General features: G+C 40.9%; 1 protein-coding gene across 1 annotated transcript in view; it reads right to left on the reverse strand.

Annotated features, from left to right (window-relative positions):
- CSMD1 (CUB and Sushi multiple domains 1) overlaps nucleotides 1-18,176 on the reverse strand; it is a 439,588-nt gene that overhangs the window by 404,832 nt on the left and 16,580 nt on the right. The window contains exon 2 of the mRNA XM_056856290.1: nucleotides 3,104-3,191. Within this exon, the coding sequence (XP_056712268.1) occupies nucleotides 3,104-3,191 (88 nt within the window). The remainder of the gene's footprint in view (nucleotides 1-3,103; nucleotides 3,192-18,176) is intronic.

Here is an 18,176-nt window from a genome sequence, read left to right on the forward strand (position 1 = left end):
AGAGTTCTACAGAAATTTCAGTAATGGAACATACTGCTTAGACCCTATGATCAAATCAAGTAAGAAGGTGTCTTTGAAAAGAGTTTACTTGATGTACATACAAGCCTTATGATTAGTGGGTGTTTAACCTTTATTTCACCATGCATTTGTCATCTGTAATATATCTGTATTACAGTTAGGGAGATTGCAAGTGTAACTGAAGATGCCAAAATAATGTTCTTATCACAGATTTCAGGATGAAGGAGATCCAGCTAACTTGTAGCCTGCTTCCCTCCCACTGGCAACCAGAGCAAGAGACAGACACCTGAGTGATCCCAAGAAGGATATAAGGCTAAGGAAATCTTTTTTTTAAACATGGGGGAAAGTGACTGAAACCAGAACCAATGATAACATGAGATAGATTGGCTCAATCAAGGAAGCCACACCTTTCCATTTGCAAGACCTGAGCAAAGCTGTTAATAATAGGACATTTTAGAGATTATTAATTCACAGGGTTGTGATAAGTTGGAAATGATGGGATGGCACATAACACACATACAGACTTAGCTGACTGGTCTGGCCTGTGCATGCCGGGGGGGTTGGTGGTGGGGGGTCTTTGTAGCCATCTCCAGCCACTCCCCAGTTAAGTGCTGGGTCAGCAAGTGTATTCGCATATGTGCTTGGGTTATATATAGTGTGAGAAAAATACCTTCTTATCATGCACCATTCAAACGCTACAAGCTATTTCTTAAACGTAAGTCATGATGTTAAAAAAGCCACTTGGGTTTTTTCATGCGAGAAAAATGTCTTAGTATTCTGAACCAATTCATTTAAATATAGTTGACAAAATAATTCAAAAACAATATCCTGGTGATATGCAATTTTGGGGAGGTTGAGGGGAAGGTAATTTTGATTGTTTCAGATTTACACTTTGCATTTATTCATTTGAATTCTCACATTCTACCAAACAACATGGCTCACATCCACACATTACAGAATTTTGTGCTATTGTTGCACTACAGCAATCATTCAAAAGTGATTTTACTGAGTGGAGAAGATAATCCAGTTTCAAATGATTGCTATAAAGAAACAATAGTTTTATATGTAATGATGTGCGGATGCAGCACTGGAGACATGAGATGGGATTCTTTGGTTCAAGGAACAAAACCAAATTGGTCATTTAAATATTTTAACTAATTACAAAATAATTATCTCAGTCCATTCCACAGCCTATTGTTGCCGTTATTTGACATAAACATATTATAATGCAACAAGACAGCCATTCTTCTAGACTGATACAAGATTATGACAACATTGGCAATTCTTCAAAACTTGGAGGCTTGAGAAAATCTATTGTATTTGAAGCATAATAAGAGCCAAGAGATTTCTGTGCCACAATGGTTGCATATAATTAATGCCTAAAAAAAGATTAAGAGTATCTCCCACAAAACATCAGACTACTAACATCAGCCAACCACAGTACAGGTGTTGAAACCTTTAAAGTTTGTAATTTTTTAAAAAAAAACCTTAAAACATGAATTTGCATTTCTTTCTTTTCATTCCTCATTTCAGCCACTGCTAGGAAAGAGAACAGGTATGAATAAGGTATGATCTCAATATCACATGAAGAAGTCCTAAAATGATATGCTTGCATTTTTCCTAGTAGTTCTTTCCAGTACATAGTTGGTGTCTGTACTGTTCACTGCAATAATACTTTTGCAGCCAGTGTGGTGTGATGGATACAACTATTAGGCTAGGATTGGGGAGATTCAAGTTCAATCCCCAAGAACCTCAGTCTCAGTAACTCTCTTTCACTGCTTAGCCTATTTAACAGGGCTGTTGCGAGGACAAAATGGAAGACAATGTATGCCATCCTGAGCTCCTAGGAGTAAGGTATGGTTGCCAGGTCCCTCTTTGCCACAAGCAGGAGGTTTTTGAGGTGGACCCTGAGGAGGGCAGAGTTTGGAGAGGGGAGGGACTTCAATGCCATAGATGCCAATTGCCAAAGTGTGAGTTGTAGTGTGTGTTTTTAAATACAACATTAAAGGTTTTTTTTTTCTTAAGCACTATAATAATGTGTGTAAAATTTGATCTGACTGTGCTGATTTCTGTAAATTTGGGAAAGGTGCAATTATTTAGATTTCCAGCTTGTGTCCTACCAATTTATTTTGCTGCAGTCACAATGGCTCGGAAGCAGATTTGACAGAGATGCAGCGTTTTTAGTCACCCTGCTAAGCAGGAAAGAGAACAGGCTTTTTATCAAACTTCAGCTCTTTCTTCAAAAAGCTGGAAATCACTCCTCCTTGTAGCAGGAGGAGAAAAAAAAGTAATTTAGAAAGACCAAAGGATTTTGTCAACTAGAAAAGAGGATAGTTTCACAGACAGGAATGTTACTGACCTTGGCAATTTCCCTTTCAAGGTGTGCGGGCGGTATTGGGCCATAGGACAAGGGGAAATAATAAAACCTGTATCCTGTTCACAGGTACTACAGCAGTAATGTGTCCAGAAAGCTACTGACAGAAAAGTAGAGAAACTAAAACCGGGTTGCCATATTCTCCTTTACAACCAACCTTAGCTCCTCAAAAAATGTTTGTATTAATGCACAGTAAGATGGTTTACAGAAGTAATCGCAGCAAATAGTATTTTAGAGGTACTAGAACAAACACCATTAGAACAAGCACAACTCTACCAGTTCCATATGAGATGAGATATGAGTGTGCATATATATATATATATATATATATATATATATATATATATATATAATAACTGAATGTCCCATTTTATTGATGGTACTGGCTCACTAGGTGTGATCAGCCTTGAGTCCATGTGAGAAAGGCAAACTATAAATAATGTAAATAAATATTATAATGATGATATGGAGCTTTTGCATATATGAGCTTACTATCTACTTTAATTAACAATGATCAAATGTAAAAGCTGGCCAAAAAAGCCATGTATATCGGTCAGAATGGCCATGCTCTAATGGATCTCCATGTCCATATGAACATACCCTGTTCTTGGTTATTATATTCAATCCTTATTTTGTTAATTGTTATGTGAACATGTGAATTCAAGTTTAATGTGTCTTTTCCACATATATAAAGCCACACAAAATTCTTACCTAAAATCCAAGCCTGTCCTTTTTCCATTTTCAGGAATACCTGGATCAGGGCATGCGTCAGATGCAACTGCATCCCCACCTTGACTCACTGCAAGAGGCAGAAATAAAAAGTTTTAGAAGATAAATCGCATTATCAATAAGTTACTGATACAATTTAAGAGAAAAGGTGTGATTACAAAATGATAATACATTCTGAGAATGAGGAAATAATTTATTTCACATTGGAGGAAAAAACCCTATTCTGTTTATACATAGATTTGTTGCTTTTGGGTGCTCAGTGTTCCATGTGAGACAAACAGTGCATTCCTAAGGAGAGTTACTCCATTCATTTCAATGGGCTTAGACTGGAGTAACTCTCCTTAGGAATGCACTGTAAGTCCCATTATACATAACGCCAACACAGATCTCTGCCAGACTTTTCCCAGAAAAATCTGCTGGGGGAAGGGAAGGAGGGAAAGCTGAAGTCCGGGGCAGGGGTGGGGCAGACAAAGGTAGGCTGGCTGGTGGATGGGAAGGAGAAAAGGAAGCAGGAAAAAGGGAGGGGCTATAAGGACTGACAGGGAAGAGAAAGAGGAAATAATAGGGGAAGAGATACGGGAAAAAAGTTATGTCCCCGCAAGTCCTTGTGGGTCTCCTGCTTGTTTACCAATAATTATTAAATATACATATAAAAATCAAAGACAATAAAGACATTGTTGAGACTGTTTACAAATTTACTCAATGATGTTTCAAAAGATGAAAATATTCCTAATAGCGTGAGTATACTGCAAGTTAGTATTCTTAAAATATAGGTAATTTAGAAAGTGGAAATTGTGGACCCACCCTTGCACAAGTATATTGGTTTCTTTGGATCAAACCAAATGGAATGTAACTATATAATACAGACAGGTTTTTGTAGATATTACAAAGTTGTAGATACACACAACTTTTTTTATTGCTGTTTCTTTATTCTCAATAGTGATGTTGGAATGAGTTACCATTTACATCCCTCTTGAGAAGCCTTTGGAAAATACTTTTTTAAGATAATGTAGCACTCTCTTCCAGAACAGCCAAAATGTACTAAGGCAGAAAGTTTTTACAGAACAGAATGAATTAGAAAGGCCCAAGTGGATTACAGATGACAGGTGATAGCATTAGAATTGAGTGGTGATGGGAGATTAGGTGTAAAATATGGTTGATTTTTTTAAAGGTATGTAAGTGGAATAAGGTAGTATGGAAGGGAGGAAAGCATGATGACAAACAGGCTATGTACAATCAAGAGATAAAGCAATAAATCTTTACTGCTCCTTCCAAAGGCATCACAGGCAATTAATTTAGCTGAAAGCTCAAGCTTTACAAGAATAGAAATACTTGTGAAAAACAATTCATATTGAAAAGACATTGCAATACTACAGAAAATATATATAACGCAAATGGGATGCTCCTATAAGTGCCCAATTGCTGGCCCCAAGCATTGCTTCCCCCATAAAGCTGATAAAATTGCAGTCATTACAGTACATTTCAACATACAAATCTCTACATTCCTTGCCTCAGCTAGGTGATTATTTCAAAAAGGTTCAGAATATAAACTGTTCTCTCCCATCCAGTGTATAAGAAATCAAATGCATACCTACACTTTCCTCAATATTTGTACAGAATGCTCCCCCCCCCACCGCAAAATAGCAATACTTTTCTTTAACATCAAACTGGCGGAAATGAAGACAGTGGAAGACGAGTGGTTCCAGAACCAGCCCAAAATCTTATTTTAGATGTTAAATTTAGCATCTAATTTATACTGTGCTTATAGAATCTGATATTAATCAAGTCCTCTAAGTGAAGTTCCAGAGATTTTTATTTTTGGACGGGTAACATTTTTTTAATACTGGAATAACCTTGCCAGAGTACTTAAGTAACTTATGGATGAAACTTTAAAAATTGTTTTATTGCTTTTACTGTCCCTGAGCCTGGTTCTGGTCGGGGTTAGAAACTTGGATAATAAATAAATATATAAATAAACACACATTTAGAAAATAATGTGACAGTATTTTTTTTAAATGAGGTATTAATGTGGTCTCTGTTGCTAAACATTTTCCTTAAAAGTAGAGGTGCTGCTTTTATTATTGGGGAGGGGGTTAACCCCTGATGTATTTTTTCTAAATTTCAGTTTTTCCCCTACAACCTGGGGTTTTTCCCCTACAAGGTTTGTAGAAAGATCTGTCTTGTCTGTTAATGGATCCAATCTCTTAATTTAAGTATCCACACATTTGGCCATATTGCAAATTAATATATTGGCAAGTGGGGGACCTGTGAGAAATGGTGGTGGAGGGGTCATCCCATTCCCCCCACCTTTGTTTTCTCCCCTCCCTGTTCTCTCACAACCATTCCCTCTCTCTCAAAGTCATTTTTCTGTATTCTCTCCCTCCATCCGCTACCCATTCTCTCATAGTCCTTCTCTCTCTTTCTCTCACTTTTCTTTCCTTCTCTGAAAGTCAAGCCAGAGCATCACGAGATTTGCAAGATTCATGGAGGCAGAAATGCCATCTCACTCACTAGGCAGGCCCTCCATTTACCATGCAGCCTGCCCAGCTGCAGTGCCAGCTGGGAGGACATGCCAGCTCCTGCAGTGGATGCCATACCCCTTCCCCACCTGCCCCTCTGGCTCAAGGGGAGGAGGGTGGCAGTGGCTTCTGGTCCTCCTCTCCTGCTTGCAGCACAACCACCACCTCAGCACTGGAGGAGAAAAGGTTGTTCCCACTCTCTGCCTCCTGACTCTCTATCTGGCTGCCAGCCTGGCTCAAGTGGCAGTGGCTCCTGCTCCTCCACCACTTACCTGCAGTGCAACTATCTCAGCAGCAGCTTGGTTGCAGCTCCTAATCTTCCTCCCCTGCCCACCGGCCTGTAGTTGTGAGGTGCTGGTACCTGAGCCATCACATCAGCATACAGGTTTGTCTGACTCCTCCTTCCCTCCCAGCTTGTGGCAAGTGTCTGAGCTTTCACACATAGTGTTTATGTTTTGGGGGGTTTTTGACTTAATGCTGGCTCAAGCATCCTAATAAAGCAAGCTTAGGCAGAGTTCCACCGTTATAAGCCTACTGAAGTCTGCTTATGACCATACCGTAAAATCCTAAGGCTTTTGTCTGAAACACACAAATATTAGGCAGCTTATTTTATTAAATTTTGTGTTAAAATGTTTATCTCATACTACATAGTCTTACCACATGGTACATAAAATCTCACAGCCAGATCATAAATTACATTAAGCTGTACAGTATCCATTGGCTCAAAGAACTGTTTTTGTTTAGCTGTGCATAAGATGGATGATACCATCTACGACAACAATTATGCATGGAAACGTTCAGGATGTTTACAGTCCTGGAAAGTATATTTTTCATTGTTGCCAGCTTTTCTCATGACTAGTTTCTCCATGTGAGACAAGGATCAGGGCATTAGTCTCTGCCTTGGCACTCCCTCATGGAATGGTAAAAGGTAGAGGTAGTCCTCTGTGCAAGCACCGGGTCATTACTGACCCATGGGGTGACATCACATCCTGATGTTTACTAGGCAGACTATGTTTGCGGGGTGGTTTGCAATTGCCTTCCCCAGTCATCTACTCTTTACCCCCAGCAAGCTGGGTACTCATTTTACCGACCTCGGAAGGATGGCAGGCTGAGTCAATCCTCTTTTACTTCTGACGATAGTGGGGGATTGACACACACAGCTCCACTCACTGTAAGAATACTGCATGAGGGCCTGATACCTCAATACCCTAGCGTGTAGTGGACAAGTTTTCTAACCTCAAGGTGGGGCCTGGAGTTCTCCTGGAATGACAAGTGATCTCCAGACTAAAGAGAGCAGTTCTGCTAGAGGAAAGAGCAGCTTTGGAGTGGGGGGCTCTATGAAACTCCACAGAGTGTAGAAAAAACCAAAGTCCCAGAGCGACATCACATCCCCACTGAGATCCTTCTCCTTCCCAAACTCCACCCTCCCAAGACTAGCAAATCCCCAGGAATTTCCCATACCAGAGTTGGCAATCTCTCAACATAGAGTTTCCAATCGCCAGGCAGTAGCTGGAGATCTCCTGCTATTACAACTGATCTCTAGCCAATAGAGATCAGTTCACCTGGAGAAAATGGCCGCTTTGGCAATTGGACTCTATGGCATTGAAGTCCCTCCCCTCCCCAAACCCCACCCCCCTCAGGCTCCACCTCAAAAATCTTCCGCTGGCAGCAAAGAGGGACCAGGCAAACCCTCTCTCAACAGAACCTGGAAGACTCGAGCCTGATATATATTCCCTTTAGAATGCCAGACTGTCTGATCTGAAAAGAATGGAACGGCACCCCAAATCTGGAATCTATTGCCCCAACTCAAAGTTTCTCACAAGTCTCATGGTAACTGAGTAACTGCACAGGCTATGATGAGAGAAACATCTCTTCTATTCAAGAATAATTTTGTTGGCTGCCAAAAGAAAAATAATACCCCCCTCGGAAAAGATTTGCAGCTGCCTGTGAAGCAAAATGAAATATAAGCTTTACTTATTACTTCCTCCCTATTCTTTGAAACATCTTCTTCTGCCAAACTTTCAGCTGCAACACACAAAGAATAAGTTGACATTCTAAAACCTTCTCTAGCAGGAAGGCAACACAGCTTTATTCTCCCTCAGCATCGTTTGTTCAGAATAATCAGCAACCTTTTTTGTTAATGTCACGTTTTCTACAGCAAATAGTTGCAACCCTAGAGGCTTGGCATCTCATCGTAACAAAATATAGCTGCATCGTGTGCCATTTGTATAACAGAAAGTCTGGATATAAATCTTCCAAATAAACAGCTAGAATAAAATAAATCCAGCTCTTCACAAAATGAACCATCTCACTGAATAGCCTGACAGGGGTGAGGGAAAGTAACAAATGCTAGTAAGTAAAGACAACCATTAATCAGGTTGTGCTTTAATGATGAGGTTCCACTCTGCACAGATTTTCTCTTCGGCTCCACCTCCCTGCCTCCCTTCATTGTCTTCCTTATGTTGAAATTTAGCTTGTAAGCTCTTCAGGACAAGGTCTAATTTCTTATTCTCCAAAAAAGCACCATTCATACTAATGACACTACTTAAATAATAATAATAATCTAACCCATCTTCAGTAGTTTTATATCCTTACAGAGCATTCCTAAGGAGAGTTACTCCAGTCTAAGCCCATTGAAATGAATGGGCTTAGACTGGAGTAACTCTCCTTAGGAATGCACTATTAGTGACACCCCATCATGTTAGTGTTCACATGTCTTGGAATTTTATGTCAACTCAGCATAGGCCTACTTTGTTCCGTTCTACTCTGTAAAAATACTTCTTGTTTGTAAAGAAAATTTCATTGGCCCCAATACAACACAGTCTATGCTGAAGCACACTGGAATCAATGATCTTGCATTCATTTAACCCTATTAGATCACAGCCATGCTGTTTACCAAGATCATAGCCAGCTAATTATCCGGCCCTTAATACTAATAATTTGTTGCACTAGTTCTCACAAGAGAAACTATTGACAAAAATGTATCTGATCAAGTTACTCCTGCAAAATTACACTACTACTACTTGAAATCAGATTTTTTTAATGACAATAATAAATAATTGTTCACAGGATGTCATCTGCCACCAAAAGAAATGTTTTCTGTGCCTTATTTTTCTTGCATTTAAGCTGTTTTCCTCAGTGTGGAAGCTTATTTGCATGGACATCATTCTATGAGCCCCAGATATGGAGCCCCCACACTTTGAGGCGCCAGCCTGCTAATCGGCTCTTTCTGGCAGTCCTTGGCAACGTTGAACCTTTGAACCAGAAAATTAATTGACAGCTAGGCTCACAAATGCCTGGAGGATGGTGGCGACCCCTTTGCGGGCCCATAAAAGTGGACCCCCTGTCCCAAACTTCACCAAACTTCAGTGGCCGTCTAAGGAGAGTCCCTTGCAGCAACGCTGCAAATTTGGTGACTCTACCTCAATAAATGCCCCTCCCCCGGATTCTATAAATTCCATAGAGTATAATGGACCCAATTTTTGGGGGGGAAACCTGGAAATAAAGCCGAATACTCCTTTACCAGTATGGGCATTTGGCTTTTGGTTTATTTAATGGTTTGTAACGATAGTTACTCAATGCAGAACAAATGAACTGGCAAAAGAGTACTACCATAAGTTCTCTTAAGGAGAATAAAATCACATGTGGTCTGAAATGCAGGCCTACCCTAAATGGTACCTCTGAATGTTAATCACAGGAAATTCACCTTTAACTCTTGAATGCTCAGAACCCAATCATTTGGCATTTCTTTCCTGAGCAAAATTTGGTTTGTTCAGTGAATGAGCTACAACTGTATCTCAAATGGAAAAAGAACACTGGAACAAAAATATCCCTTTAAAGTATCCTTGTCAAATAAGGTCATCTGCTTTAAAACAAATCAACAACTGCATAACTAACTGAAGTTCACTGTGTAGAAAGAATGCTGTTTCAAATTGCAGCTGTCCTAGTTCAATCTGAAGTCTGTAAACTAGGCGAGAACTGACAGTGAGTGAATTCCATGTTGTTTTACAAGGAAGCAAACATCAACTGACATACGTATATGCTAGTGTCTTTAAGCATTTAAAAGTCACAAATAAGTGCCAAGAAAACAAAACAGCAGTTCTAGCAAAATTAAATGTCCCATTTACTATGTTGCATCTTAGTTTGTTGATTATCCTTAGGAATTTCAAGTTTAAAATGAAATTGCATTTCAATATTGGAAGGAGACGATAAACATTTTAAAATGAAGCAGTTCTGGATATATAGATAAAATCTCTACTTTAGGAATTGGGATTTGAATGCACAGTTGAATGCTAGATTTTGATTGAAGTATCTGATTGAATTTGACTGAAGCAAACTTTCTTTTTTTTCTTTAGAAAACATCTTTAAAATTAAATCTTAGATACATTGAAACCATAGATAAGCCAAAATGGTCCTATGGTCAACATCAGGCCTTGTGATGTCTTTTCTCCACTCCCTAAATTTTTTTGTAAGGAGGAAGTATTTACATTTCACCAGATGTGGTAAAGTGAGGAAGCTCTATGCTCTGAAATTTGTTGATTTCGGACATGTCAAAGTAAGAAGCATCTGGAAACAGATGGGAATGGATCCAGCAAAGCATTGCTGCAAACTAAAGAAGTTCTGCCAACAGACCACAAATGAAATCCCCTGAATTCGGTTCTTGGGTGTCACCTCTCACCAAAAGCAAAATTTCAGGAGCATTTCAAATGGACTTTCTTGTACCCATGAAACACTGTGCTGGATCTAACCCACTGTGATTCTTACAGCACTAGCTAGATGAATCACATCAACTGGTACAGGTGAATATACATTGTCTCTACTGCAGCCGTTACTTGCAAGTTTGACCCCAAAATCTGACTGTGTTCTGCTCTTTTTCACCCTCTTGTTTTGTTCTGTTCTGTATTATTCCCTACTTCTCCTTCATTCAGCAACAACTCCTGTGGTAATCTGAGTGGTTTCCCCCTTCCATAAGGGCTTGTCTTCCTAGGCGCTACAATAGGGGTACCGGCCACAACCTTGTTGAGCCAATGGGAAGTTCTAGACTTCTGAGAACAAGTGCTGCAGGAATCCCCAACATGGTGCCTGTGGGTGCCTTGGCACCAGTTGATTTGGGAAAGAAGGTGGATATGCACCATAAAACACACCAGTAGGTGCCACTGCACCCATGGGCACCATGGGCATGTTTACTATTTATTTATTTATTTAGAAAATGTATATACCACCTCTCCAGAAAACCTGGTATCAGTCCTGTAAGAAATATGTGATTGTACCAAGTCTACATATACAGCAAAATGTAACATCATTAAATTGCTTTCATGGAAGAATTCCCTCTGACATAAAAGTATACTCTGAAATGACCCTAAAACATAAAGATTACTACATATGGGGCTGGAGCAAGAGCAAAATTTCTGCTTGCACTATAGCTTTCATGAAAGCAGAAACACAAAGAACACTGTGATAGCTGCTTGTACTCTGTCAAACTTATTGCATCCTCACTTGTGTTTCCACTTGGTCAAGATTGTATGCAATAGGATTGCCAGATCCCTCCATGCAACCAGCAGGAGGTTTGGGAGCGGAGATCAACGTCATCTACACGATGACATTATGTCTGGTTTGTCGGGCAGCACCAACTGAGGTGGCAGAGGGAAAAAGCAGCCCCAGAGGACCACACCAACACAGGAGAAATGAAGGCAAAACAGGCTGGAAAACTGCACCCTGTCCTCCTGCCTCGCCCCAAACAGCTGATTGGGAAAAACAGGTGGTCTGCGGTGAGGCTCTGGGAGGAGCGGGAGTGTAACTGGAGGGGAGGAAATAAGGTGACGCACCTTGTTTCCTCCCCTCCAACTACCTTTCCAGCGCCTCCCAGTGCCTTGCTGCTGATCAGCTGTTTTTCCCAATCAGCTGTTTGGTGCGAGGCAGGAGGACGGGGCATAGTTTTCCAGCCTATTTTGCCTTCGTTGCTCCTGCATTGGGGTGGTCCTCTGGGGCTGTTTTTTTCTCCACCGCCCCAGTTGGGCTCTTGACTAAATCCCACAGATGGCTCCCCACCTTCCCCCACCTGCTTCCGCCTGCCCACAGCTGAAAATGGGCAGGCAAGAGGAGCAATGGGCAGTAGGTTGCCCGCCATAAGCAGGGAATTGGAAACCCAATTGTGCAAAAAGTTTCTGGGCACTATCATATATAGAGAGGTTCTGTATAAGATTCTGAGCAAGCAGAATGTCATGGGTCAGCCTGCTGAAGCTTCTGCCAAAGATCAGTCCTCTGAGGCTTCCTCAAAAGTAGAAGAGCTGGAAACTGCTGCCAGTAACAGGGGGGAACCACAGCAGGCAGAGCAGGCGCAGGCAGATTACTGTGCCCCATGCCTACAACCACCCAGGGCAGAGGACTCCCCTGGACCCAGCAGCAGTCCCTTACCACCACTACAACAGCAATGCCAGAGGGATAGAACCCTCCTCCACCATAGGAGAAGTGCAAGATTGCAAGCTCTACAGAGAAAAACAACAACAACAACAAAACCTTTGTTTCCATGTCCACGCCTGGGTCCACCTTCCGGACTTGTTTCTGTTGGATGTTTCACTTACCTGTTTGTGGCTTCACTGGATAATACTGAAATTTGTCAACATATAAACACAACTGAACAGTCAGAAGTCATTCAAGCTCAGCCAGCGTACCATTGTGTTTAGTCCACTGTTGACTCATTGGATTTTCAGCCACCAGGTTTTTTGTAATAGGGGTTTGCAGCCGCCTTGTTCCCCTTGCATTTCTACACTTCGGATGTGATATTTTTTGTAGATGTTATATATGTTTGTCCTTTCCATTGAGTCAGAGGAATCAGCAACATTTGGGTCCTCTTAGGCTATGAAACAAACGTTAGCAGCCAGGCTGATGTGGGAACAACTTGTGTTTTCACTCCGTGCTACCTGTGAGTTACTGACCTGAAACCCATCGTGTATCTTTGACTTTGGACTGGACTTTGACTATTCTCTTGCACTGCGTTTACCTGCTTCTGACCCTCGGCTTTGAACTCGGACTTCTCTTGACCACGCTCCTCTGGCCATGGGACCTGACATATTAAGTCCATTTTGTTTCTGTTTGTAGATCTAAGCCTTGGCATCTATCTCATCCACAGGATTAAAAGAACACTAAAAATTTTAATAACACTTCCATTTCCAACTAACTCACAGCATATCTTAAAAAGAAAAGAAAGTGAGTCAGTATCAGAAGAGAGGCTACACAGGACATGTGCTTTAATGTAACTTTTTCCCCCTTCCAATATTGTTAATGGCAGCTAACATCACTTCAAAAGCTTCCCCCTGCACCACTGGCTACATTTTTTTTAATCCTGAAAAATGTCTGGAGATCCAATCATGTACCTTCCACATAATGTATTGTTCAGCTCACCGTTTAAATGCAAAGGCTGTAGTACAAATCAGAAAGGTTGGCTGTCTCCAAGAAAATGTCAGTAAGGAAAGGTGTTGTAATTATGGATGCCTTACATTTTTCAGTGAACTTGTTCAGCAGATTAATTAATCTTATTCAGCACTCGATCAAACTGTGAGCCCATCAGAAACTGGGATTCTGATCACACACCTCCCCCAATTTGTTTCTTTACAATACATCTGGGAAGCAGCAATGTTTCCAGGATGGAAGATCAGAAGAACCTGACTTCCAGCTCATCAGCTGGAAGTCGACTCCTGATACCCCAACCAGAGCAAAATTTGCCAGCAGGAAATCAAAAGTTGACTACCAGCTGATTCCTCATGAGCTGGGAGTTGGCTTCTGATGGCTGCAAATAGCCTGTTCCTGCAAATGCACATTAACAGCGCATTCCTGAGCCGTGCCGGAGGCCATGACAAAAGCCTTCAGGAGGCTGGCGAAGGCCTGCGCTGGTGCAAGGGCCCACAGCGCCGGCGTTTGGACAGCGTATGCTGGCATTTGTGGCCGGCATGCAGGCCCATTCATTGGCAGCAGCGCCAGGCCCGGCCTCTGCCGGAGCCTTTCCCAAACAGCGGCACAGGCATTCCACTCAGGAATGCACTGTAAGAGGTTGAGAACTGCAGAGGCAGACTCCCCCTTGGTATGATAATGCAACAGAGCTCACCAATAACATCTTGAGTCACATACACAATAAAGCTTTATTAAAGATGTTCAAAAAGGTTGTTATGAAGACGCATACAGTTCAATGGCAGTAGAATGCAATAAAGTAACAAAGCTGACCTGCTGTCCTATTTACTGGAGTCTCAACACAGTTAGGGTTGCCAGGTCCCTGTTTGCCACTGGCGGGAGGTTTTTGGGGCAGAGCCTGAACAGGGCGGAGTTTCGGGAGGGGAGGTACTTCAATGCCATAGAGGCCAACTGCCAAAGCAGCTATTTTCTCCAAGTGAACTGATCTCTATCAGCTGGAGATCAGTTGTAATAGCAGGAGATCTCCAGTTAGTACCTGTAGGCTGGCAACCCTAAACACAGTGCAAGTAGTTCTTAAGAAAAATAGTTTCCAGAGCATTGTAAAAGTGTCTTCTTGCAGTGAGGAGGGGTGAAGTTCTCTGTAGCTACCCTTGCGGGAAAAGCTGACCATAACCTCCTGACCAGATTAACCAATTGTGGGGCAGTACCGAAGGAATCTTCTAGGGTAGGAGCAATCTCCCTCTCCCATACGAGGTTCACAGCTGAAACACATTAGTTCATTAACTAGCTTGCAAATCATCTTTGAAAAGTAACTGCTGCATGGGCGGGGCGAGCTGACACCAGCACGGGGTAAAAACAAAAATAAGTTGGAGAATTCCTTCAGATGGTCTCTCTCTTGACATGGACTGCCACACTTCCTGTTGATGAATTGGCTGTTTGATCACCCTGTGAACAGGAAAGGAGATGAACTTGCAGGTGTTGGACCATCATTATTTGCAGTCAGGGTTGACTTGCAGATTTACATCAGCTTTTGCTGCTGTTTGTCACACCACAACACTGAAAAAGGTAGGTAGGAAATGGAAAGTGGGTGGAGGGAGGAATAAAACTGCAGTTAAAACAACATCATTGTGTTGCCTGGAAAATACATTGGGAGTTGGATACAACTCTTTGTGCTATAGGAAATAAGGTGATAAGGAAATTGCTGAATAATATGCTTTTCTATTGCATATTTAGTTTCCCATAAAAATGAGTCTGCTCTCAGGTGTAAATAAATCAAATCTGGGAATAAAATAGTGTGGGATGACTGGAATATTATTGAGCTGTTTAGAATTTATATGATGACTGGTATTGCCAGAGGAGTATGATTCATACCATCTTTTATTAAAAACAAGGAAACTCTAGGCTTTAAAAGGCACTTTGCTGCCCCATAACAATATAGATACTTGCCCCAATCTCCAGTTGCCTTCCCTCTCTTACCCTCTAACCTCCATGCATGTCATTCTTCTCAAACAAAATGCATAAGGAAAGGAAAGGGGCGATCAGCAGATTGCTGACGTCTGGATTGTGCAATATGTCAAACATTACAATTTCTTTACTACTTATATAGCTCATAAATTAAAGCAAGAGCCTTAACTTACAATTTACATGATTTTTGGAACATTGGTCAATTGGTGAGAAGCTTAATTTTTTTTTAATGAGAGTTATTTATTTATTTATTTATTTATTAACCTTACAAATGTTATTAAGGCTGCCAGTATGAAATCTACCTAATTGAATTTCTTTAGATTATTCTCAACATCTTGATTTCAGTTCTGTATCAGACATCGTGACCTGTATCCTACAGAGTTTCATTTCATCCATAACCGCTTATTTCTGTTATATGAGAATGCAAGAGAATGCAAGTAATTCACCGTGCAAGAGACATGCTTGTCTTCATTTGACACAGCAAATACTTCACTTTGTAGAAACCAGAACCAACCATGCCACATTCAGAAGGATAACTTCTGTAAGATACCAAGCAACCCACAAATGAGCAATTATTAGACTGTACTGGTCATTACCTCTGAGCCTTAATATGAGCAATGTTTATACCTCAAATCAAACAGTTAAAAGAATTACAAGTAGCAGAGTACACGAAAGACAAATGCTGAAATCCAAATTGCCGTGTTGAAGTACTAGTTCAAACAACCTGTTTGTGACATTTATAGCTAATAGGAAAGCTGAGAGACTAAGGAGTGGCAAATTAAGAACCTGGCATTAGTTCAAATAGGTCATTCTTTAGTGATTTCTGGGGGATGAACCTTTTTTACTAGTTTCCGTCACATATTTATTTTCTTTTAGTCAATTCCAGTCAATAGGATCTTAACAAACAATAGTGAGGGGTGCATTTATTTCTCAAGTCACGTTACTGCTGCTAGAAGTCGTCTGGGCCTTCTGCTATCTGCAAGCAGTAATTTATATTACAATAGAAAGAAACTGTCAACAGCAAAACACTGATTTTAAAGTAAGCTCTTACTTTTTCAAGAGAAAAGATAACTTGCACCTGCAAGTTTCCTTCGTCTGAACACAAAATTTCAACCAAAGCTGGCCTCTTGCCATTTTAAACGGATGGAAGTATAAAATATGTTTAATTACTTGCCTATTTTGCTTATCCTGGAAGAGACATTAAGATGGTTTTACATTTGCATGTTTCATACCCTGCCCCCAACAAATGAGAAAAAGAGCAATCTGACTGCTTTGTTCGTAAAAATGGCAGAACTTGTTCTTTTATTTCCCACCACCACCTTTCCCATTGATGAACCAGACTTGCAGGTTCACCAGTCCAACTTGGGTTCCCCGCAGCCACACAGCACTGTTGAGTAGTTTTCTGCGGTGGAGCAATAAAAACATGGAAATAACCCCCCCCCCCCGCAGTGTTGTTTCAGTGCAGAAAAATGGCAGGAGGAAGCAGGACCCCTTTGTCCCCTGTGGGGGCAATCTGAGCCTTTATTTTTAACAGCCATTCCCTGCAGGTGCATTGTGACCACGTGAAACTTGGACCCAAACTTGCATGTCCAGTTTGTCCCAGAGATATATGTGGTGTTTCCTAATAACTTTTGTGTATGCATGCATACCTTTTCACATATGTCTGCATGCACAAACACCCATAATTAACATATGGAAAACAAGGTTTAAAATAAACCAGCCTGGCCCTAGAAAAATGGTCAGCCTTAAGAAAGAGCAAAAACAACACTTTGCAACTGGTCAAAATCCCTTCAAACCAACCAGACACTCCAAAAACTGGATGGGTAATAATCCTATTTTATATATCTGTGAGCATGTAGCATGTATATTTGGCTGATGCTGACTGGGCTAAGGGCCTATGGACTATACTGGATCCAGCATTACCACTAATGAAGCAAGTTAATGCAGATGTTTTTTTTTTTTTTTAAATACCCCTTCTTCTGACTTAATTTAGCCTGGAAGATGGCCCTACCTTCACTTGGTTGACCTGGCCACCTGCATCCATGCCACGGTAACTTCAAGACTAGATTATTGTAACACACCCTACATGGATCTGCCTTGAAGACTACTTGGAGATAGCTCACTTATTATCAGGTGGACCTTGCACATTACACCCATTCTGAGCCAGTGGGGTATCAAGTCAAGTTTATTAATACGGTCAACTGACCAATCACGTGCCAACACATCAAAATTTCCAGACACAATAGTTTTGCACCGCGAGCCAGTGTGGTGTAGTGGTTAAGAGCAGTGGTATGGAGTGGTGGACTCTGGAGAACCAGGGTTTGATCCCCCACACCTCCACATGAATGGCGGACTCTAATCTGGTGAATTGGGTTTGTTTCCCCACTCCTACACATGAAGCCAGCTGGGTGACCTCGGGCTAGTCACTAAGTCAAAGACATGCAGTGCATTCCTAAGGAAAGTTACTCCAGTCTAAGCCCATTCATTTCAAGGGGCTTAGACTGGAGTAACTCTCCTTAGGAATGCACTGTTAGGGCAGGTTCCCACCAATATGGAGAATGAATGAACAAAATAATCAAGAGGGAATATCTTGTTGAGGAAAAGATACATATTATTTTTTTAGCAGCTGTAAGAGTCTCACCTATCACAGAAATAAGAATTGTATATTGTTTTTAATTATCTACTTCTTTCAGTCAATTGTGATGCATCCTAAACAATTTATCTAATTTGGGATATTTTTAAAAAATCATAAACACCCATAGGAATTTTATGGAAGGAAATCTCACGGCAGCTGGAATCACCTGCTCCTTTATTTATGAGTTAGGTCAAAGACGTGGAGAGTTTTGATTTAAACCAAAACATTTTTGGCAGTTTGATTTTTCATATCAAAGAAAGACAAAAAAGTTGTCCTCCATTTTCACCCATATGCTTTCATTCCTGGGCACAATCATAAAATCATGCCAGTATGCTGGTCTAACCCCAAGTGTGCTTCATCCAGTCTCTAAAGAACAACTTAAACTGTAAAGTAAGACTAAAAAAAAAAAAAAGACAATCTTTGAAAGGTACTTATCAAAGGTAAAGATGGAAAAGCACAAGTCTTTTTAAAGACAGCCAAGTGAACAGGCAGGATTGAGTTCTGACCTTACAATGATACGCAAATGATTCTG

Source organism: Euleptes europaea, chromosome 10 (genome assembly GCF_029931775.1).
Source record: "Euleptes europaea isolate rEulEur1 chromosome 10, rEulEur1.hap1, whole genome shotgun sequence".
In the NCBI taxonomy this organism is placed as follows: domain Eukaryota; kingdom Metazoa; phylum Chordata; class Lepidosauria; order Squamata; family Sphaerodactylidae; genus Euleptes; species Euleptes europaea.